At 48.0% G+C, this 27,616-nt stretch overlaps 1 protein-coding gene across 1 annotated transcript in view; it reads left to right on the plus strand.

The window, feature by feature from the left end:
* Nucleotides 1-27,616, plus strand: part of LOC121293041 (diacylglycerol kinase iota-like) — a 611,142-nt gene that overhangs the window by 92,316 nt on the left and 491,210 nt on the right. Inside the window, exons 14-16 of the mRNA XM_041215634.1 lie at nucleotides 17,443-17,503; nucleotides 21,804-21,917; nucleotides 24,929-25,066. Of these exons, the coding sequence (XP_041071568.1) occupies nucleotides 17,443-17,503; nucleotides 21,804-21,917; nucleotides 24,929-25,066 (313 nt within the window). The remainder of the gene's footprint in view (nucleotides 1-17,442; nucleotides 17,504-21,803; nucleotides 21,918-24,928; nucleotides 25,067-27,616) is intronic.

Here is a 27,616-nt window from a genome sequence, read left to right on the forward strand (position 1 = left end):
CTCCACACCTGAATCCACGCCATACCTGAGCCCACTCCACACCTGAATCCACTCCATACCTGAGCCCACTCCACACCTGAGCCCACTCCACACCTGAATCCACTCCACACCTGAATCCACTCCACACCTGAGCCCACTCCACACCTGAATCCACTCCACACCTGGATCCACTCCACACCTGAATCCACTCCACACCTGAATCCACTCCACACCTGAGCCCACTCCATACCTGAATCCACTCCATACCTGAATCCACTCCACACCTGAATCCACTCCACACCTGAATCCACGCCATACCTGAGCCCACTCCACACCTGAATCCACTCCACACCTGAGCCCACTCCACACCTGAGCCCACTCCACACCTGAGCCCACTCCACACCTGAATCCACTCCACACCTGAGCCCACTCCACACCTGAATCCACTCCACACCTGGATCCACTCCACACCTGGATCCACTCCACACCTGAATCCACTCCACACCTGAACACACTCCACAGCTGGAAACACCTCACACCTAAGCACACCCAACACCTGAACATACTCCACAGCTGGAAACACCTCACACCTAAGCACACCCAACACCTGAACACACTTCACACCAGAACACACCCAACACCTGAACACACTTCACACCAGAACACACCCAACACCTGAACACACTTCACACCAGAACACACCCAACACCTGAACACACTTCACACCAGAACACACCCAATACATGAACACACTCGACACCTGAACATTCCTCACATCTGAACACGACCAACACCTGAAAACACCCAACACCTGAACACACTCCACACCTCAACACATTCCACACCTGAACGCATTCCACACCAGAACACTCCCCACACCTGAACACAATCCACACCTGAACACACTCCACAACACAGCAAACCTCACACTTGAACAAAGCCTACACCTGAACACACCCCACACTGAATACATTCCACACCTCAATACACCTCACACCTGAACAATTCCATATCTTAGCACACCTCACACCTGATCATTCCCCAAACCTGAAAGCTCCCCACACCTGAACCCTCCCCACACCTGAACACACTCCACACCATAGCAAACCTCACACCTGAACACAGCTTACACCTGAATGTACCTCACACCTGAACACACCTCACACTGAACACATTCCACACCTCAATACACCTCACACCTGAACAATTCCATATCTTAGCGCACCTCACACCTGAACACTCCCCAAACCTGAACACACTCCACACCATAGCAAACCTCACACCTGAACAGAGTTTACGCCTGAATGTACCTCACACCTGAACACACCTCACACCTGAACCATTCCACATCTTAGTACACCCCACACCTGAACGCACAGCACATCTCAACACTCTGAACACCTGACCGCACCTCAAACCTGATCACATTCCATATCTGAACACACCTCACACTGAACACATTCCACACCTCAATACACCTCACACCTGAACAATTCCATATCTTAGCGCACCTCAAACCTGAACACTCCCCAAACCTGAACACACTCCACACCATAGCAAACCTCACACCTGAACAGAGTTTACGCCTGAATGTACCTCACACCTGAACACACCTCACACCTGAACACACCTCACACCTGAACCATTCCACATCTTAGTACACCCCACACCTGAACGCACAGCACATCTCAACACTCTGAACACCTGACCGCACCTCAAACCTGAACACATTCCATATCTGAACACACCTCACAATGAACACACCTTACACCTGAGCACCCTCCGCACCTGAACACCCCCCACAGCAGGACACACCTCATACGTCAACACACTGCACCCCTTAACTCACAACACACCTGAACGCACTCCACATCTAGACACACCTCACACCTGAACACACTCCACACCTGAACACACTCACCTCACACCTGAACACACGAAACAGCTGAACACTCCCCACAGCTGAACAGACCCCACACCTGAACACATTCCACACTTGAACATATTCACTTCACACCTCAGCACACCTCACACCTGAACACACTCCCCACAGCTGAACACACTCCCAACCTGAACACACTTCTCACATCTGAACACATGCCACACCTGGACATACATCACCACAAAACAAACTCCACACTGAACATTCTCCACACCTGAACACACATCACACCTGAACACACCTCACACCTGAACACACTCCACACCTGAACACACTCCACACCTGAACACACTCCACACCTGAACACGCTCCACACCTGAACACGCTCCACACCTGAACACGCTCCACACCTGAACACGCTCCACACCTGAACACGCTCCACACCTGAACACACTCCACACCTGAACACACTCCACACCTGAACACTCTCCACACCTGGGCACACTTCACACCGGAACCAACTCCTCACTGAATACACTCCACACCAGAACACTCCCCACACCTGATCACACTCCACACCTGGGAACACTTCACACCGGAATCAGCTCCTCACTGAACATACTCCACACGTGAACACACCTCACACCTGATCACACTCCACACCTGGACACACTTCACACTTGAAGAAACCCCACACTGAATACACTCCACACATGAACACAACCCACACCCGAACAAACATCACACCTGAACACACCTCACACCTGGACACATCTCACTCCTGAACACACTCTGCACCTGAACACCCTCCACATCTTATCAAACCTCACTACTGAACACACCTGATCACACTCCACACCTGAACACACCTCACAACTGAACACACTCTGCACCTGAACACACTCCACACCATAGTAAACCTCACACCAGAACACAGCCCACACCTGAACACACCCCACACCTGAACACACCCCACACCAGAACACACCCCACACCAGAACACACCTCACACCTGAACACACCCCACACCTGAACACACCCCACACCTGAACACACCCCACACTTGGACACACCCCACACCTGAACACACCCCACACCTGAACACACCCCACACCAGAACACACCCCACACCAGAACACACCCCACACCTGAACACACCCCACACCTGAACACACCCCACACCTGAACACACCCCACACTTGAACACACCTCACACCTGAACACACTCCACACCTGAACACATCTTATACCTGAGCACCCTCCACACCTGAGCACCCTCCACACCTGAGCACCCTCCACACCTGAGCACCCTCCATACCTGAACAGGCCCTGCAACTGAATACGCTTCACATCTGAAAACACTCCACAACTGAATACACTCCACAACTGAATTCACTCCACACCTGAACACACTCCACACCTGAACACACTCCACACCTGGGCACACTCCACACCTGGGCACACTCCACACCTGGGCACACTTCACATCGGAACCAACTCCTCACTGAATACACTCCACACCAGAACACTCCCCACACCTGATCACACTCCACACCTGGGCACAATCCACACCTGAACACACTCCACACCTGAACACACTCCACACCTGGGAACACTTCACACCGGAATCAGCTACTCACTGAACATAATCCACACGTGAACACACCTCACACCTGATCACACTCCACACCTGGACACACTTCACACTTGAAGAAACCCCACACTGAATACACTCCACACATGAACACAACCCACACCTGAACAAACATCACACCTGAACACACCTCACACCTGGACACATCTCACTCCTGAACACACTCTGCACCCGAACACCTTCCACATCTTATCAAACTTCACTACTGAACACACCTCACACCTGAGCACATTCCACACCTGAACACACCTCACACTTGAACACACCTCACACCTGAATACACCCCACACCTGAACACACCCCACACCTGAACACACCTCACACCAGAACACACCCCACACCAGAACACACCCCACACCTGAACACACCCCACACCTGAACACACCTCACACCTGAACACACCCCACACCAGAACACACTCCACACCTGAACACACCTCACACCTGAACACACCCCACACCTGAACACTCCCCACACCTGAACACACCCCACACTTGAACACACCTCACACCTGAACACACTCGACACCTGAACACACCCCACACTTGAACACACCTCACACCTGAACACACCCGACACCTGAACACACCCGACACCTGAACACACCCCACACCTGAACACACCCCACACTTGAACACACCCCACACTTGAACACACCCCACACTTGAACACACCCCACACCTGAACACACCCCACACTTGAACACACCCCACACTTGAACACACCCCACACTTGAACACACCCCACACCTGAACACACCCCACACCTGAACACACCCCACACTTGAACACACCCCACACTTGAATACACTCCACACCTGAACACATCTTATACCTGAGCACCCTCCGTATCTGAGCACCCTCTGCACCTGAGCACCCTCCACACCTGAGCACCCTCCACACCTGAACAGGCCCTGCAACTGAATACGCTTCACATCTGAAAACACTCCACAACTGAATACACTCCACAACTGAATACACTCCACACCTGAACACACTCCACATCAGGACACACTCCACACCTGAACACACTCCACACCTGAACACACTCCACACCTGAACACACTCCACACCTGAACACACTCCACATCAGGACACACTCCACACCTGAACACACTCCACACCTGAACACACTCCACACCTGAACACACTCCACACTGGAACAAACCCCACACCAAACACACTCCACACCTGAACACACTCCACACCTGAACACACTCCACACCTGAACACACTCCACACTGGAACAAACCCCACACCATACACACTCCACACCTGAACACACTCCACACCTGAACACACTCCACACTGGAACAAACCCCACACCAAACACACTCCACACCTGAACACACATCACATCTGAACCACCCCCTGCCTTAGCACACCTCACACCTGAACCCACACTCTAACCCTGAACACACACCTCACACCTGACCACCCCTCATCTGAACACTCCCCACAGCTGAAAACACCTCAGACCTGAACTCACTTCACACCCGAACACACTCACTCCACACTTGAACACATCCCACACCTGAACACATGGCACATCTCAGCGCACTGAACACCGGAACACATCACAAACCCGATTGCACTCCATACCTGAACACACCTCACAGCTGAACACACTCTGCACCTGAACACCCTGCACACCTTAGCAAACCTCACACCTGATCACACTCCACACCTGGACACACTTCACACTTGAAGAAACCCCACACTAAATACACTCCACATCTGAACACACCTCACACCTGATCACACTCCACACATGGACACACTTCACACTTGAAGAAACCCCACACTGAATACACTCCACATCTGAACACATCTCACACCTGAACACAATCCACACCTGAACGCATTCCACACCGGAACACACCCCACACCTGAACACACTCCACAACACAGCAAACCTCACACTTAAACACAGCTTACGCCTGAATATAGCTCACACCTGAACACACCTCACACCTGAACACACCCCACACCAGAACACACTCCACACCTGAACACACCTCACACCTGAACACACCCCACACCTGAACACTCCCCACACCTGAACACACCCCACACTTGAACACACCTCACACCTGAACACACTCGACACCTGAACACACCCCACACTTGAACACACCTCACACCTGAACACACCCGACACCTGAACACACCCCACACCTGAACACACCCCACACTTGAACACACCCCACACTTGAACACACCCCACACTTGAACACACCCCACACTTGAACACACCCCACACCTGAACACACCCCACACTTGAACACACCCCACACCTGAACACACCCCACACCTGAACACACCCCACACTTGAACACACCCCACACTTGAATACACTCCACACCTGAACACATCTTATACCTGAGCACCCTCCGTATCTGAGCACCCTCTGCACCTGAGCACCCTCCACACCTGAGCACCCTCCACACCTGAACAGGCCCTGCAACTGAATACGCTTCACATCTGAAAACACTCCACAACTGAATACACTCCACAACTGAATACACTCCACACCTGAACACACTCCACACCTGAACACACTCCACACCTGAACACACTCCACACCTGAACACACTCCACATCAGGACACACTCCACACCTGAACACACTCCACACCTGAACACACTCCACACTGGAACAAACCCCACACCAAACACACTCCACACCTGAACACACTCCACACCTGAACACACTCCACACCTGAACACACTCCACACTGGAACAAACCCCACACCAAACACACTCCACACCTGAACACACTCCACACCTGAACACACTCCACACTGGAACAAACCCCACACCAAACACACTCCACACCTGAACACACTCCACACCTGAACACACTCCACACTGGAACAAACCCCACACCAAACACACTCCACACCTGAACACACATCACATCTGAACCACCCCCTGCCTTAGCACACCTCACACCTGAACCCACACTCTAACCCTGAACACACACCTCACACCTGACCACCCCTCATCTGAACAATCCCCACAGCTGAAAACACCTCAAACCTGAACTCACTTCACACCCGAACACACTCACTCCACACTTGAACACATCCCACACCTGAACACATGGCACATCTCAGCGCACTGAACACCGGAACACATCACAAACCCGATTGCACTCCATACCTGAACACACCTCACAGCTGAACACACTCTGCACCTGAACACCCTGCACACCTTAGCAAACCTCACACCTGATCACACTCCACACCTGGACACACTTCACACTTGAAGAAACCCCACACTAAATACACTCCACATCTGAACACACCTCACACCTGATCACACTCCACACATGGACACACTTCACACTTGAAGAAACCCCACACTGAATACACTCCACATCTGAACACATCTCACACCTGAACACAATCCACACCTGAACGCATTCCACACCGGAACACACCCCACACCTGAACACACTCCACAACACAGCAAACCTCACACTTAAACACAGCTTACGCCTGAATATAGCTCACACCTGAACACACCTCACACTGAACACATTCCACACCTCAATACACCTAACATCTGAACAATTCCATATCTTAGCACACCTCACACCTGAACAGTCCCCAAACCTGAACACACTACACACCATAGCAAACCTCACACCTGAACACAGTTTACGCCTGAATGTACCTCACACCTGAACACACCTCACTCTGAATACATTCCACACCTCAATACACCTCACACCTGAACCATTCCAGATCTTAGTGCACCTCACACCTGAACACTCCCCAAACCTGAACACTCCCCAAACCTGAACACTCCCCAAACCTGAACACACTCCACACCATAGCAAACCTCATACCTGAACACACCTCACACTGAACACATTCCACACCTCAATACACCTCATACCCGAACCATTCCACATCTCAGTACACCCCACACCTGAACGCACAGCACATCTCAACACTCTGAACACCTGACTGCACCTCAAACCTGAACACATTCCATATCTGAACACACCTCACACTGAACACACCTTACACCTGAGCACCCTCCACACCATAGCAAACCTCACACCTGAACACACTCCACACCTGAACACACCTTACAACTGAGCACCCTCCGCACCTGAACACCCCCCACAGCAGGACACACCTCACATGTCAACACACTGCACCCTTTAACTCACAACACACCTGAACGCACTCCACACCTGGACACACCTCACACCTGAACACACTCCACACCTGAACACCCCCAAACCTGAACACTCCCCACAGCTGAATGCACCTCACACCTGAACACACTCTAAACCTGAACAACTCACCTCACACCTGAACACACGAAACAGCTGAACACCCCCACACCTGAACACTCCCCACAGTTGAATGCACCTCACACCTGAACACTCCCCAAACCTGAACACATCTCACACCTGAACACATTCCACACTTGAACATATTTACTTCACACCTCAGCACACCTCACACCTAAACACACTCCCCACAGCTGAACACACTCCCAACCTGAACACACTTCTCACATCTGAACACATGCCACACCTGGACATACATCACCACAAAACAAACTCCACACTGAACATTCTCCACACCTGAACACACATCACACCTGAACACACCTCACACCTGAACACACTCCACACCTGAACACACTCCACACCTGAACACACTCCACACCTGAACACACTCCACACCTGAACACACTCCACACCTGAACACTCTCCACACCTGAACACTCTCCACACCTGAACACACTCCACACCTGAACACTCTCCACACCTGAACACACTCCACACCTGAACACTCTCCACACCTGGGCACACTTCACACCGGAATCAGCTCCTCACTGAACATACTCCACACGTGAACACACCTCACACCTGATCACACTCCACACCTGGACACACTTCACACTTGAAGAAACCCCACACTGAATACACTCCACACATGAACACAACCCACACCCGAACAAACATCACACCTGAACACACCTCACACCTGGACACATCTCACTCCTGAACACACTCTGCACCTGAACACCCTTCACATCTTATCAAACCTCACTACTGAACACACCTGATCACACTCCACACCTGAACACACCTCACAACTGAACACACTCTGCACCTGAACACACTCCACACCATAGTAAACCTCACACCAGAACACAGCCCACACCGGAACACACATCACACCTGAACACGCTCCACACCTGAACACACTCCACACCTGAACATACTCCATACCAGAACACTCCCCACACCTGAACCACTCCACACCTGAACCACTCCACACCTGGGCACACTCCACACCTGGGCACACTCCACACCTGGGCACACTTCACACCACAACCAACTCCTCACTGAACACACTCCACACCTGAACACACCTCACACATGATCACACTCCACACTTGGACACACTTCACACCTGAACACACCTCACATCTGATCACACTCCACACCTGGGCACACTTTACACTGGAATCAACTCCTCACTGAACACAACCCACACCTGAACAAACATCACACCTGAACACATCTCACTCCTGAACACACTCTGCACCTGAACACCTTCCACAGCTGAGGGAAACCTCACACCAGAACATACTCCACACCTGAACAAACCCCACACTGAGCACACTCCACACCTGAACACACTCCACACCTGAACACACTCCACACCTGAACACACTCCACACTGAGCACACTCCACACCTGAATACACTCCATACCTGAACACACTCCATACCTGAACACAACTCACACCTGAACAACTCCACATCTTAGCACAACTCACATTGAACACATGCCACACCTCAATACACCCCGCACCTGAATGCACCCTGCACCTGAACGTACCCCACACTTCAACACATTCCACACCTCACACCTGAATATACACCACACTTGAACACACTCCACACCTAAACACAACCCACACCTGGACACACCTCACTCCTGAACACACTCTGCACCTGAGCACCCTCCACATCTTATCAATCTTCACACCTGAACACACCTCACAGCTGAACACACCCCACACCTGATCACACTCCATCCCTGAACACATCTTACACCTGAACACATTCCGCACCTCAACACCCTCCACACCTGAGGCAAACCTCGCACCTGAACACACTCCACACCTGAACACCCTCCACACCTGAGGCAAACCTCGCACCTGAACACACTCCACGCCTGAACACACTCCACACCTGAACAAACCCCACACTGGAACTCACTCCACACCTGAACACACTCCACACCTGAACAAACCCCACACTGGAACTCACTCCACACCTGAACACACTCCACATGTGAACACAATCCACACTTGAACAACTCCACATCTTAGCACACCTCGCACCTGAACACAGAACACACTTGAATGCACCTCTCACCTGAATGCACCCCACACTGAACACATTCCACACCTCAATAGACCTCATGCCTGAACCATTCTACATCTTAGCACACCCCACAGCTGAACGCACCCCACACCTGAACATACCTCACACCTGAACACACCCTACACCTGAACACACCCCACACCTGAACACACCCGACACCTGAACACACCCCACACCTGAACATACCTCACACCTGAACACACCCTACACCTGAACACACCCCACACCTGAACACACCCTACACCTGAACACACCCCACACCTGAACACACCCTACACCTGAACACACCCCACACCTGAACACACCTCACACCTGAACGCACCCCACACCAGAACTCACTCCACACCTGAAGACCCTCACCTCCCACCTGAACCCACCACACACCTGAACACACCTCGCACCAGCAGTCACTCCACACCTGAAGATACTCACCTCCCACCTGAACACACCTCGCACCTGAACACTCCCCACAACTGAACACACCTCATATGTGAACTCACTCCACACCTGAAGACACTCACTTCTCACCTGAACACACCTCACACCTAAACTCACTACACACCTGAACACACTCACTCCACACCTGAACACACCTGAACACATTCCACACCTGAACTCACTACACACCTGATTGCACTCCATATCTGAACACAGCTCACAGCTGAACACACTCTGCACCTGAACACCCTGCACACCTGAGGCAAACCTCACACCTGAACACCCTCCACAGCTGAGGCAAACCTCACACCTGAACACACTCCACATCTGAACACACTCCGCACCAGAACATACTCCACACCTGAACAAACCCCACACTGAGCACACTCCACACCTGAACACACTCCACACCTGAACACACTCCACACTTGAACACAACTCACACCTGAACAACTCCACATCTTAGCACACCTCACACTGAACATATGCCACACCTGAATACACCCCACACCTGAACATACCCCACACTGGAACTCACTCCACACCTGAATACACTCCACACCTGAATACACTCCACACCTGAACACACTCCACACCTGAACACACTCCACACCTCAACACATTCCACACCTCAACACACTCCACACCTCACACCTGAATATACTCCACACCTGAACACATTCCACACCAGAACTCACTCCACACCTGAACACACTCCACACCTGAACGTACCCCACACCAGAACACACTCCACACCTCAAAACACTGCACACCTCAATACACTCCACACCTGAACACACTCCACACCTCACACCTGAATATACTCCACACCTGAACACACTCCACGCCTGAACACAACTCACACCTGAACAACTCCACATCTTAGCACAACTCACACTGAACACATGCCACACCTCAATACACCCCGCACCTGAATTCACCCTGCACCTGAACGTACCCCACACCGGAACAAACTCCATACCGGAACAAACTCCACACCAGAACATACTCCACACCGGAACACACTCCACACCTGAACACACTCCACACCTCAACACATTCCACACCTCACACCTGAACATACTCCACACCTGAACACACTGCACACCTTAGCAAATGTCACACCTGAACACACGCAACAGCTAAAGACACTGAACACCTGAACACACCACACACCTGAACACACTCTATACCTGAACTCACCACACACCTGAACTCACCACACACCTGAACTCACCTCACACCTGAACTCACCTCACACCTGAACTCACCTCACACCTGAACACACTCTATACCTGAACTCACCACAAACCTGAACTCACCTCACACCTGAACTCACCTCACACCTGAACTCACCTCACACCTGAACTCACCTCACACCTGAACGCATCCCACACCTGAACGCACCACACACCTGAACACTCCCCACACCGGAACACACCTCATATGTGAACTCACTCCACACTTGAAGATACTCAATTCTCACCTGAACACATCTCACACCTAAACTCACTACACACCTTAACACACTCACTCCACACCTGAACACACCTGAACATGTTCCACACCTGAACTCACCACACACCTTATCACACTCCATATCTGAACACAGCTCACAGCTGAACACACTCTGCACCTGAACACCTTCCACACCTGAGGCAAACCTCACACCTGAACACACTCCACATCTGAACACACTCCGCACCAGAACATACTCCACACCTGAACAAACCCCACACTGAGCACACTCCACACTTGAACACAACTCACACCTGAACAACTCCACATCTTAGCACAGCTCACACTGAACACATGCCACACCTGAATACACTCCACACCTCAACACACTCCACACCTCACACCAGAACTCACTCCACACCTCAACTCACTCCACACCTCATCACATTCCACACCTCACACCGGAACACACTCCACACCTGAACACACTCCACACCTGAACACAACTCACACCTGAACAACTCCACATCTTAGCACACCTCACACTGAACACGTGCCATACCTCAATACACCCCGCACCTGAATGCACCCTGCACCTGAACGTACCCCACACCGGAACAAACTCCACACCTCAACACACTCCACACCTCACACCAGAACTCAGTCCACACCTCATCACATTCCACACCTCACACCGGAATATACTCCACACCTGAACACACTCCACACCTCAACTCACTCCACACCTCAACACATTCCACACCTCAACACATTCCACACCTCAACACATTCCACACCTCACACCTGAACATACTCCACACCTGAACACACTGCACACCTTAGCAAATGTCACACCTGAACACACGCTACAGCTGAACACACCTCACACCTGAACGCACCTCACACCTGAACTCACCTCACACCTGAACTCACCACACACCTGAACGCACCTCACACCTGAACTCACCTCACACCTGAACTCACCTCACACCTGAACTCATCTCACACCTGAACGCACCCCACACCTGAATGCACCACACACCTGAATACTCCCCGCACCAGAACACTCTCACTCCACACCTGAACATACTCATTCCACACCTGATCACACTCACTCCACACCTGAACAAACCCCACACTGAGCACACCTGAACAAACCCCACACTGAGCACACCTGAACAAACCTCACACTGAGCACATCTCACACCTGAACACACCTCATACTTGAACACTCCACACCTGAATACCCTCCACATCTGAACACCCTCCACACCCTTAACGCCCTCCACACCTGAACACTTCTCACAACTGAACACTTCTCACACCTGAACACTCCTGACACCTGAACACACCCCACACCTGAACACACCCCACACCTGAACACTCCCCGCACTGGAACACACTCACTCCACACCTGAACAAACCCCACACTTATACCTGAACACACCTCATACTTGAACACTCCACAACTGAACACCCTCCACATCTGAACACACTCCACATCTGAACAGCCTCCAGACCTGAATGCCTTCCACACTGAATATGCTTCACACCTGAACGCCTTCCACACCTGGACACCCTCCACACCTGAACACCCTCCACACCTGAACACACTTCACACCTGAACACACCCACACTGAACACACTCCACAATTGAACATACTCCACACCTGAATGCACCTCACAATTGAACGCACCCCACACTGAACACATTCCACACCTCAACACACCTCACACCTGAACACTCTACACACCAAAACTCACTCCACACCTGAACACACTCCACACCTGAACACACTCCATACCCTAGCAAACGTCATACCTGAACACATTTCACACCTGCACACACATTACACCTGAACACACTCCACACCTGGACACACCTCACATCTGAACACACTCTGCACCTGAACACCCTCCTCATCTTAGCAAACCCCACAGCTGAACACACCTCACGCTGGAACACACTCACTCCACACCTGAACATACTCACTCCTTACCTGAAAATACTCACTCCTTACCTGAAAATACTCACTCCGCACCTGAACACACTCACTCCACACCTGAACACACTCACTCCACACCTGAACAGACATCACACTGAAACAAACCCCACAATGAACACGTTCCACACCTGAACACACCTCACACCTGAACCATTCCACACCTTAGCACTCCTTGCACCTGAACTCACTTCACACCTAAACATACTCCATCCCTGAACCCACTCCACACCTGAACAATCCCCACACCTGAACATTGCCCACACCTGAACATCCTCCACACCTGAACACTGCCCACACCTAAACAGACTCCACACCTAAACACATTCTACACCTGTTCACACTTGAAGAAACCCCACATTGAATACACCTCACACCTGAACACACTCCACACTTGGACATACTTCACACGTGAAGGGGTTTGGATGGTGCAGAATTTGTAAGGTGCATCCAGGAGGGCTTCCTGAGACAATATGTAGATAGTCCAACTAAGGAAGGAGCAATACTGGACCTGGTATTAGGGAATGAACCCAGCCAGGTGGTTGAAGTTTCAGTAGGGGAGCATTTCAGGAAAAGTGACCATAATCCAGAAGTTTCAAGGTACTGGTGGATAAGAATAACAGGAGTCCTCGGGTTAAGGTGCTTAACTGGGAGAAGGTCAATTACAACAATATTAGACAGGAACTGAGGTATCTAGACTGGAGGTGGATGTTTGAGGGCAAATCAACAACTGACATGTGGGGGGGCTGTCAAACGTCAGTTGATAAGAATTCAGGACCAGCATGTTCCTGCTAGGATGAAGGATAAGCATGGCATGTTTCAGGAACCTTGGATAACAAAGGATATTGTGAGATTAATCAAAAAGAAAAGGGAAGCATTTGTAAGGACTAGAAGGCTGGGAACGGATGAAGCCCGTGGAGAATATAAAGAAAGTAGGAAGAAACTTAAGCAAGGAGTCAGGAGGGCTAAAAGGGGTCATGAAAAGCCATTCAAGGAAAATCCCAAGGCAAGAGGGTAGCCAGGGAAAGGGTGGGCCCACTCAGGGACAGAGGTGGGAATCTGTGTGTGGGGCCAGAAGAAATGGGAGAGATACTAAATGAATACTTCTCATCAGCACTCACCAAAGAGAAGGACTTAGTGGTCGATTTGTCTAGGGAAGTGTGTGTAGATAGCCTGGATCATGTTGAGATCAAAAAAGAGGAGGTGTTAGGCGTCTTGAAGAATATTAAGGTGGATGAGTCCCCAGGGCCAAATGGGATCTACCCAAAATACTGAGGGAGGCAAGGGAGGAGATTGCTGGGGCCTTGACGGAAATCTTTGTATCCTCACTGGCTATGGGTGAGGTCCCAGAGGACTGGAGAATGGCCAATGTTGTTCCATTGTTTAAGAAGGGTAGCAGGGATAATCCAGGAAATTACAGGCCGGTGAGCCTTACATCAGTGGTAGGGAAATTATTGGAGAAGATACTTCGTGACAGGATTTACTACCATTTGGAAGCAAATGGGCGTATTTGTGAGAGGCAGCATGGTTTTGTGAAGGGGAGGTCGTGTCTCACTAACTTGATCGAGTTTTTCGAGGAAGTGACAAAGATGATCGACAATGGAAGGGCAGTGGATGTTATATACATGGATTTCAGTAAGGCCTTTGACAAGGTCCCTCATGGCAGACTGGTACAGAAGGTAAAGTCCCATGGAATCAGAGGTGAGCTGGCAAAATGGATATAGAATTGGCTTGGTCATAGAAGACAGAGGGTAGTAGTGGAAGAGTGCCTTTCTGAAAGGAGAGCTGTGACTAGTGGAATTCCGCAGGGATCAGTGCTGGGACCTTTGCTGTTTGTAGTATATGTAAATGATTTGGAGGAAAATGTAACTGGGCTAATTAGTAAGTTTGCAGGCATCACTAAGGTTGGAAGTGTTACAGATAGTGAAGAGGATTGTCAAAGGATATAATGGGATATAGAGCGGTTGGAGACTTGGGTGGAGAAATGGCAGATGGAGTTTAATCCAGACAAATGCGAGGTAATGCATTTTGGAAGGTCTAATACAGGTAGGAATTATACAGTAAATGGCAGAACCCTTAAGTGCATCGATGGGCAGAGGGATCTGGCTGTACAGGTCCACAGGTCACTGGAAGTGGCAACGCAGGTGGATAAGGTAGTCAGGAAGGCATATGGCATGCTTGCCTTCATTGGCAGGGGTATTGAGTATAAAAGCTGGGAAGTCATGCTGCAGCTGTATAGAACCTTGGTTAGGCCACACTTGGAATATTGTGTGCAATTCTGGTCACCACATTACCAGAAGGATGTGGAGGCGTTGGAGAGGGTGCAGAGGAGGTTTACCAGGATGCTGCCTGGTCTGGAGGTTATTAGCTATGAGGAGAGGTTGGAGAAACTCAGATTGTTCTCACTAGAGCGACGGAGATTGAGGGGCGACTTGATAGAAGTTTACAAAATTATGAGTGGCATGGACAGAGTAGATAGTCAGAAACTTTTTCCCAGGGTGGTAGAGTCAATTACTAGGGGACATAGATTTAAGGTGAGAGGAGAAAACTATAGAGATGTGTTGGGCAAGTTTTTTACGCAGAGGGTAGTGAGTGTCTGGAATTCGCTGCCAGAGGAGGTGGTGGAAGCAGGTACGATAGTGGTGTTTAAGAGGCAGCTTGACAAATACATGAATAGGATGGGAATAGAGGGATACGGACCCCGGAAGTGCAAAATGTTTTAGTTTGACAGGCAATATGATTGGCGCAGGCTTGGAAGGCAGAAGGGCCTGTTCCTGTGCTGTACTTTTCTTTGTTCTTTGTTCTAAACCCCACACTGAATACACCGCACACCTGAACACACTCCACACCTGAACACACCTTACACTTGAACAGTCTCCACACCTGAACACAGTCCACACCGAAACGCACCCCACACCTGAACTCACCCCACACCAGAACACCCTCACCTGAACACACCCCACACCTGAACAAACCCAACACCTGACGCACTCCACATCTGAACACACTCCACACTTGAACAGACCTCATACCTGAGCATATTCAACTCCGTAACTCACCACACACCTGAACACATTCGACACCTGAACACTTTCCACGCCTGAACACTTTCCACGCCTGAATACTTTCCACACCTGAACAAATTCTAGACCTGAACACTCCTCACACCTGAGTGCACCTCACACCTGCAGGTACCTCACACCTGGATACATCTCACACCTGAATGCACCCCACACTTCAACAAACCTCACAGCTGAACACACCTCACATCTCAGCATACTCTACACCTGAACACCCTCCACACCCACACCTGAAAACAGCTCACACCTGAACATACTCCACACCTGAACACTTTCCATATCTGAATATCTATTTAGAGGAATAGTGTCACATCTCATTGTCCTCTATATTAACGTTCTGTAATGATGTTACTTTACAATGAATCTCAAGACAGGGTTTGAGTTGAAGGACACACGCTGACATGCGGTTTGCAATTTTGAGGTGCATTACAATTTCCATTGACCCTGCTGCTTTCATTGTTGATTTTGAGGTTTGTGTATTGCACTGAATCAAAGTAAATATTTCTTATTTCCTACACAGCTTGGAACTGTATCGAAAGGTTGCAAACCTCCGCATTCTGGCCTGTGGTGGAGATGGAACGGTTTGTAATTTTAACAAATGAAACCTTTAATCAATGGGCCCAAAATAACCTACATGTACTTTTGATCTAACGTGTGCTTGGTCAGATGGTGCTCCAGTCTAAGATATGGTGAGAAGGCTGGCAGGGGAGGACTGGAATGTTAATCTGCATATTTGTCCTCTGATTTTCTCCCTGGGTCTCTCCTGAAGGCTGATTCAGCTTAACTAAATGAGTCATATGGATCAGAAGGTCACTTTCCCAGCGGTGATGAGTTTGCTAGTTTATGAGTGCTGGAATTTGCCTCAGTACCCCCTCGATTATAGGACAGGGGTGGAATGGGCCAGGTCTCCTGCTCCTGATCACAGTCTCCTGCCCTGTCCTGTGAGCCCCACTGGGAGTTTATGAAAAGAAAGGATCAGGCTTTTGTGTATTGTCTTCTGCAGACGAATAGCATAGGAATAGCTCATGATCAACCCAGCCATGAATAAGTGTCATATGGACAAAACACATAAGCTGGCTGATGCCCCCATATCTGCAGGAACTCCAGAAAACCACCTCCAAGAAAGGAGGGGTAAACACAGGAAAGAAAATTGAATTAAAATGATCGCACTGAGCAGCATAGTCCAATCCATTGAACTCAGTGTGAAAATATCCGTGTCGATCTCTGACCTGTTCAGCAGAGCCACCCAGAATAAGAGGAAAAGTGCCCAAGAACTAAGACCTCACTGTTGGCAGACCTGGGGTATATAGGGTCCTCATCACATCTGTCAGCTTAACCTGCCTTTTCTGAAACTTCACCTATTTCAAACTGACACTAGGATTAACTTCGAACTCCACCCTGTGCTACAGATAGGTCCCATATTTGTGTGTTGGGCACAGGAGGAGGCAGTTCAGCTCCTCCAGCCTGATTCAACATTCAATTAGATAATTACTCAGTTAGATCTCAAATTCATTTCCTCACCTTTTCTCCATAATCTCCTATACTGAATAAAAATTTATCAATTTCAGCCTTGAAAACTTCAATTGACCTCACATCAATAGACTCTTGTGGGGGAGAGCTCGAGATTACAGTTTATCCTGTACACAAGAAAGATGTTCCCTGGGTTTGTTCCTCGATGGGCTCAATATAAGAGCAGGGAGGTTATAGTTGGAGCTGTACAAAACGCTAGTTAGGTCACAGCTGGAGTACTGTGTGCAGTTCTGGTGGCACACAACAGGAAGGATGTGACTACACTGGAGAGGGTGCAGAGGAGATTCACCAGGATGTTGCCTGGACTGGAGCGTTTCAGCTATGAGAGAGACTGGATAGACGGGGGTTATTTTCCTTAGAGCAGAGAAGGCTGAGGGGGCACCTGATGGAGATATACAAAATTATAAGGGGCATAGATAGGGGAGATAGGAAGAAACTTTTCCCCTGTGTGGAGGTGTCAATAACCACAATATCCAGGGGCATAGATTTAAGGTAAGGAGCCAGAGGTCTAGCTGGGATTTGAAGAAACTTTTTTCACCCAGAGGGTGGTTGGAATCTGGAACACATTGCCTGAGGGAGTGGTAGAGGCAGGAACCCTCACTACATTTAAGAGATATTTAGATGAGCAGTTGAAACGCCATAGTATACACTTGGCTACGGGCCAAGTGCTGGAAAATAGGATTAGAATAGATAGGTGCTTGATGGCCGGCACAGACACGATGGGCCAAAGGGCCTGTTTCTGTGCTGTATAACTCTATGACTATGATTGTAATTTTGACATGACATCTCTTTGTTCTTGATTCCCGCACCATATGAAATAGATTCTCTGTATCTGCCATAGAAAATACTTTGATCATTTTGAACACCTTGATTAGATCACTCCTCACTCTTTTATGTTTAAGGAAATATAGTCTTTGTGACCGATCCTCAATTTAATCTTTCTAATCCCTGGTGTCACTCCCAGAGTCAGTACCAAGTTTATCACAGGCTGGATACAGAATAAAGCTTCCTTTACTCTGCCCAGTGATGTTCTTAATGCCAGCCTCAAAGATTGGCCTTTTCTGCATTTCGACTGGCACACACATCTCACCCTGCACAAGCTGCAGAGGAAGGAGTCATGTAATGAGGGAAGGTCTCATGGGATGAACCACCCCCTTTGAGATGTTTGTGGGTGACATGCTGCCAGAGACAACCACCAGAATCTTGCTGTTCTAATGTGATACGTATGGGTCAACCCCCAACTGAGCCTCAATGCATTATCCGCAGCACAGCAGCGTGACATGCAATCTCAGTCTCCCTAAAGGCATGTTACAGCACCATTAATATCACTTCACTCCATATTTTCTTCAGTGATCTTTCAATATCTCAAAGCATTTTACAGCTAATGAAATAGTCTTGAAGTGTATCCACTGCTGAAATTTAGGAACTGCAACAGCCCATTTTTGCACAAATCTGGTCATTATCATTATACATGGAGTGACTACACTTCAAAAAATATTTTGATGGTTGTAAAGTGTTTTTGGGATGACCTGAGATTTTGAAAGCACTAGAGAAACAAAAGCCTTTGAGTTTTTCAAGAGGAAGTTTGTGTTCATCCCAGTGCATTACACCTGCTGTGGTGTTTTGTTTGTTTAATGCAAGTGCTCACCTAGCTGACGCTTCAGGTAAGATAGTGAATGTGACTCATTTCCCGGCTGCTGACTCCATCCTTCTCTCTGGCAACTGTCTTAGGCTAAACCAGACTAGTTGGCAACCTTATCTGACCCCAAGATGAGCTTCTGACCACATATTCGAACCATCATTAAGACTGCCTCTTTCCACCTCTCTAACATCGCCCCTGTCTGAGCTCACCTGCAGAAAGCTTCATCCATGTCTTTGTTACCTCCAAACTTGACAATTCCACACCCTCCTGACTGGCCTCTCACATTATATCCTGCTGCCTGTGTCTTACCTTGCACCAAATCTTGTTCCCCTATCACTCCTGTGTTCGCTGACCTACATTGGCTCACAGTCCAGCAAGGCCTTGATTTTAAAATTCCTCACCTTGTTTTCAAATCCCTCCATGGCCTTGTCCCTCCCTTTCTCTATAATCGCCACCAGTCCCACAACCCTCCCAGATATCTGCACTCTCCTAATTCCAGCCTCTCAAACATGCCCAGTCAGGGTCTTGTGGTGCACTGGATATGGCCCCTGCCTCTTAGCTGAAAGCCAAAGAGGTTGATTATCAACCTACAGATCCTTCCAACACATGCGTGCAAGCGGTAAGAGTGGGAGAAATTCCTAGTCAGTCATGTGATGGAAACAAGGTTGGAGACTCTGCCTTCACTGTCCATAAACTCCAGACTACAACATGCTGTAAAAGTGCATGTCACCACAGCAACTCGGACTCCCTGAGTGAACTGTGACACACCAAATATTCTTGATTTTAATTGTTCCACCCATTGGCGGCTGTGTCTTCAGGGCCTGGGTCCTAAACTCTGGAATTCCCTCTCAAAACCTCTCTGACTTTCTACCTCTCTTTCTCCCTTTAAGCCATTCCTTAAAGCCTACCTCTGACCAAGCTTTTTGCCAACTGCCCTAATATCCTCCTATGTGGCATGGTCCCAGTTATAGCTTTATAACACTGCTGTGAAGCACCTTGGATTATTTGATTCTGTTAAAGGTGCTAAATGAATTGAAGTTGTTGTTGTTTATTTTACACGGTGCCTATGGATAAGATGACATGACCTTCACAGGTGGAGAAAGTGCTGATTTTACTGTGGGGGAGCAAGTAGGGTCAGACTAAAAACTCCCCCACCCACCCAGTGATAGAAATCTCTAAGGGAGCTGAGCTCATTAGCCTCCCCTCCCAGTAAGGACATTGAGCAGTCCGCTCCAGCACTGTGTCAAGGATGCTCCTTCAAAGAAAGACAAAAAACCTGTTTTTTTCCCCACACCAGCTATTTTGTGTCCCTCTGAGTGAACATAGGAGCGAGAGTAGGCCATTCAACCTGTTGAGCCTGCTCCGCCGAATTCAATTCAGTACACATTAATGCCAAATTAGGCTCCATTTTATAATGCAGGCCCACATCCACTGAGAACTGGGCTGGGACTAATGGAGTTTCACACACACACACTGGAAAATGTTTCCTGTTTTTAATATTTAAATCCTTCAGTACCAATTATCCCTGATGCTGAAGGAATTAAATGTAAAATCTGAGCATGGCTTTAGGTAGAAACTATAATGATGTCAGTCCATTCTCCACACTCCAACAACTTTTCTGACTTGACGAGAATGGAGATGGCAGCCATTGAGACTGAATGTTTTCTTTCACAAAGCTGTTCAGTAATGTTTTTTTCCTCTTTGTCCAGGTGGGCTGGATTCTTTCCTTGTTGGATGAACTGCAGCTCAGTCCCCAGCCTCCAGTCGCAGTGCTTCCGCTGGGGACAGGGAATGACCTGGCCCGTACTCTCAACTGGGGAGGGGTAGGTACATCACACCGCAGCCCCCACAGGTACACCCGCAAGGATGGGGCTCGGAGTGCCGCCTAAAAGACGAAGGATGAAGACGTATGTCAGGCGGCCTGTCAGAGGGAAGCAGGTGACAGGTTTCGGTGATCGACAGTGATAACATGGACCAGGAAACTCCTTGTGATGTAGCTCCCACCAGTTGTTATAATCTGAGATTGCCTGCAAGAATGGTGGAAGCAGATTTAGCAATAACCTTCCAAAGGAAATTGTATAAATACTTGAAGGGACAAAAATCTGCAAAGTTAGAGGACAAAACCAGAGGAGGGGGTCTAATTATATAACCTTTTTACAATTTACAATGTACAGGACATTGGTGAGGCCACAATTGGGGTACTGTGCAGTTTGGATCTCCTTACCTAAAGAAGGATATAATTGCCCTAGAGCGAGTACGATGAAGGATCACATGGTTCCTGGGATGAGGAAAGATTAAGTCTTTATTCTTTCATGGGATGTGGGCATCACTGGCCAGGCCAGCATTTGTTGTCCATCCCTGATGTTCCTTGACGCACCTGATTCCCAGAACCAGATCCAGCAATGCCGCCTCCATTACTTTTGTGTCCTTGTTTTGTTACCCACTCCAACTATTCTAACTCTCGTTGTCCATTTATTTACCTTTTCAGTTCTTTGCTGCACTTTCTGGATTGATTCTGGGCTGTATTAATGAAGCTGTCGTTTATCTGTTTCCCTTCAATCCCAGTTTCCTTAGTTATGCAGTGAACTCTGGCTTTGGATGCCATTCCTTCCCTCCTCTCATAGGAATGTGTCTACCCTGTGCTGAAACTAGCTCTGCGTTCAAAATCTCCCATTGCTCAATTGTGTTGTTTTATCAGTATGTGCCAATGCTAATATGTGGTTTGATGCCTTGGATATGCAGCACGCAGTGTGCTGCAACTGAGTTAATAACAGTTCACTGTGTGCTGTTGTGCTCTAAGATGGCAGGTCTACCTTACTGCCGTAATTATCATTCCAGCTACTTGGTTTACAGAATCACAGAATTGTTATGGTGCATCGTGTCTGCACCAGCTCTCTGAATGAGCAATTTACCGAGTGTCAATTCTCCGCCTTCTCCCAGTAACCCTGCACATTCTTCCTTTTCAGATAACAGTCTCATTCCCTTTAGAATTCTTCAATTGAACCTGCCCCCACCACACTCTCAGGCATTCCAGACCCCTACCACTCACTGCAGTGTAAAAAAGTTTCTCCTCCTATCAATTTTACTTGTTTTGACAATTACTTTAAATCTGTGCCCTTTCATTCTCAATCCTTTCATGAGTGGGAACAGTTTCCCCCTATCTACCCTGACCAGACCCCTCATGATTTTGAATGTACGGTTTTCATTTTTATTCAGCTGTGTTCGGAAGTGAGCAACAAATAAAAATGTATACAAGCCTAAAAGATGGAGGGGCAATGAAAAAAAGCCCATCAACACGTCAAAGTTCATGCCTCTGATGCCCCAATTCTACCACTGTCAGGCAGATTGTTCAACTTATTTATCACTCTTTGTTTGAAGGCCATCCTTTTCCATGGTTAATTTAAGTGTCACTGCTTTATACTCTGACCTCATTATCCTGTAATTTGGGTGGCACTTTGGTTTGATACTTGATACTCAAGTACAGATTGTGGGTGACTCTCCGTCTAAGAGCAGATGTACAGTCAACAGTTTGTTTCCCCGGGGCAGCAGTACAAATGCAGACGATGTCATTGTGCCAACAGCACTCCAGGGTTTGTACTTAGATTGTACATTACAGACTTTATTGTACATTACGGTCTTTATCTGAGAGGAATTCTCCAGAGCATTTTTTTCCCTTACTGGCTCTGGGAATATCTCTGTTTTTTTCTCACCTCTCCCAAGAAATTTCATAGAGGGGATGTAGGGAGAGAGGCAATGTCTGGTTGTGATGGTTAACCTAGCCTTTGGAGTTCAAATATTATTGTAGTAAATCTATGCTGCACTCCCTCCAAGGCTAATATATCCTTCCTCAGGTGTGGTGCCCAGAACTACCATAGATAGTGGCGTATACGTTGACCTTTGAAGCTTTGGAAAATCCCTCCAAAAACAGGAAGCTGAGAGAAAAGTGAACCACCAGCGTTCATGTGGGCGGTCGCCATCTTTGTCACTCACCATGCAGGGTCTGCTCTGTGGGGGCATGTCTTAAATTCCCACGCACCTTCGCAACTCGGCATTTATCAGCTGCTCAATCCCTTAATGCACCCAGTTATCAGGTACCAGTAAGTAAAACATTAATTGTGGAGTGTAAAATTGAGGCTGACTACTAACGCTGGGGGCGACTTATATACCGAGTATATACAAAAACATGATTTTTGGGCCTGAAGAAATTAGGTTGTCTTATACACTGGGTCAACTTATACACTACAATCGACGGTATGCAGAGTACTCCAGGTATGGACTAACCAAGGCTCTAGTTGGCTGTAACATAAATTCTATCCCTTGTATTCTAGTACTTGAGATATAAAGACCAGCATTCCATTAGCCTCTTTGATTATGTTTTGTACTTGTTCATGATATAATGATGTGGAAGGATATCAACAACACAGGTAGGGGTATCACATCTTCATAATTCAAAGTAGCGATCAGCCATGTTGGATTACAAAGGTAATTGATTTTTATGTGCTTATGCTGTGAAAAACAAGCAAAAGCCTATTTCAATGGATTTGTGATCCATGTCAATTTTATAATCAAAAGCAACATTCACAATATTTCCACACATTGGCAGCTCTTCCCAGGAATGATCTAAAAGCACAGATAATGGGAAGAGAATGTGTAACTTACTGGGCTTAGCTTGAGGCGATGGATGGCTCCTCGACTTTGTGCTTGGCATTTAGCTATGAACTCTCAGAGTGCCAGCCTCACAACAGCTACAGCTCAGTCCACAGCAGGGAGATGTCCTCACCGTTGATTCCGGCACTTGGGGAGATGATACTGTTGCTTCTTCTCTCTGCCGCAGGGGTACACGGATGAACCAGTCTCGAAAATTCTCTGCCATGTAGAAGAGGGGAATATTGTACAGCTGGACCGCTGGAATCTCCATCTTCAGAACAACCTCCATCTAAACCAAGATGACCCTGAAGAAGGGACTCAGAAGGTAACTGCAGTGGCTAACTCTGCAAACTTTTATACAAATCTCTACCATTTCCTGAACGATCCTGTGTGGGCAATCCTCTTTCTTCCAGAGGGTTATTGTGGATTGTTTTTAAAGAGGCAAACCCAGGTGAAAGGACAGCTGCGCAATGCAGGACACCAGCAAGGTGAGAAAGAATGCAAGTGAAGATGAGGTGAATTGGTAGCTTGCTGACAGCAAGGTCTGAGTTTTATAGCCTATAGACCGTAGGAAGTTCAGAGCTGCATGCTGGACTGCTTTCTTGTTTTAATTCATCTTGTCATTTTAAACTAGGGTTGCCAAACCGCCAGGATTGGCTTGGAGCCTCCAGGAATTGAAGATCAATTCCTGGACACTGCTGTGTGCACCCGTTGAGAAAAATCATAGGGGCATTAAAAAGATTGTCATTTGCTTTGAACATTTCTCTTTACCAAATATAAAAATATTGAAAATGGAGGTTAAAAAGGCTGTTTGGCTGGCAGTCAAGTATCATCCAATTAGGTAATGAGTCTTGTTGCTTTCCAATTGGTGTAGGAAGGCAGTGCGTCACAAGGATGGATGTGTTGGTTGACGAATGGCTGGAGGATGTAGGCAAGTCATGTGATGAAACCTCCAGGAATACATTTAATCACGGTTGGCAACCCTACTTTAAACATCAGCATTCACACATATGAATTGTAACAATACAACGGAGTCTTTATTGAGACATCCCACTTCATGATTCCTGCAGTGGCTTGCTCACATTTAAATACCCTTTTACCCTTTGATCATTACATTTGATGCACACCATCAATAAATCACAGAGAAGCAAAAATACATTCACATGACAATGTACTTAACTAATTGTAATGAAACAATGATATACAGCATGAACAATAAACTGTAGTTGAAACAAATACATGCACACAGCTAAAACAGCTTTGTCCTTCTCAACCCCTTCCCTGGTTACGTTGCCTTAATTAGCTCTGTAATATTCCTCATGGACATCGGTGATCAGATAACTTTATTCTAGACCATTTTCTTCCATCTTGTGCAGGCGAGCAAGAGATGTCTTGGAAGCAGTTCCTCAGATTGGGATCACCATTCAAGTGTTGGATGTGCTCAACTTTTAGAAGAGTTGGGCAGTTGAAAGGGAAAGTGAGTGGCACAAAAAGTCGGAACCATGGTTCCATGGCTTTATCTGTGGAGGAGCTGTGCATGTTCTATCACAAATCACAGGCGATAATGAAGCCAAGCTTAAATGAAAAAGGACTAAGGCTAAATCCTGTATGGTCTTGCATGGGCAGAGTCTTCCCATGCCCCTCCAAGGCCATTGATAGGGCTCCTGGTTGAAGAGATTGTCAGCTTTTGTTGCCTTGATTCACGGACAAGGAAAATGGGCCACATTCCAATGGAAATTGGGAATTTATTTTAGGTAACACATTGAACCCGCTTAACAGTGTCAACATTTAGTTCAGATGGCAGACTTGTCCTTCAGAAATATCAACATTTTAATTCTGCACCTAGCAGCATGAATGTGTGAATGGTCATTATTTTGGATGTGTTGCTTTATTGGGCCAAAGTCAATTTGTTACTGAATGGTAGGCAATCTTCCTGCATAGCTGGCGATTGTCTACTTTTAACATGGACATTGACTTTAGCAGCGATTCATGCAACAGCCGAGAAGACAGCTGGTTTGGGGTTGGCAGAGGTCACTACATTTTACCCTTGGGCTTACCTCATTCGTGCAATGCACTGACAGAGGAGAGCTGTAATTAATCATGAAGCAATTTCAGCCAAGCCAGCCCCTACATGACCAGTTCACTTGGAGGAGGGAAGTGCCACAGGACGGTTGGTATCTGCAGCTTGGTCATAAAGTCAACTGAAGATACTTTGGCATTCGTGTCTGCGAAGCATTTGAAAATAAGCAATTCAGGGAGAATCAAGACATGCAGATGAACACTTGAGGAATCAGCTTATCTAACTGAGGTGTGTCTCTGGAAGGGAAGGGAATATTATTTGAGTTAAATTTTGCAACTGTACACATAATGTCACCTAGTGTCGCTGTAACGTGAGCCAAACCTGCCAATCCTATTATCTGAGTTAAACTGCGGTTTTGAAACACTCGCAAAAAGAAGGGAAATTTAGTTTCCTTGATCTAATCTGGCAAGGTTAATTACTGCACAGATCAAGTATACTGACACATCTAAAACATCAAACCTTTAATTGTGTGGTTACAGACACACTACACAATAGTTAGTAAATCACATGGAGACTTGCAATCCTCAAGGATGCTGTAGTAGCGAATGAGACATGGGTGTTCTCCAAAGCAGAAGCACTTTTCTAAAACACTTTTTCATGCTATTGTATCTAAAAAAAAACAGATTTTCTTTCTCCAAGCTGGCGTGACACCCTTTCTGTGGAAGAGTTTGACCAAACCATCTCTATTGAAGACTCTCCAAATATTGATTGGAATACAACAATTGTGCCACATAATCTGCCAGCATGTGATACAATGCATGTCTTCAGATCGTTCCCGAGCACCCAGACACCTCA

The sequence above is a fragment of the Carcharodon carcharias genome, chromosome 21, assembly GCF_017639515.1.
Source record: "Carcharodon carcharias isolate sCarCar2 chromosome 21, sCarCar2.pri, whole genome shotgun sequence".
Lineage (NCBI taxonomy): Eukaryota > Metazoa > Chordata > Chondrichthyes > Lamniformes > Lamnidae > Carcharodon > Carcharodon carcharias.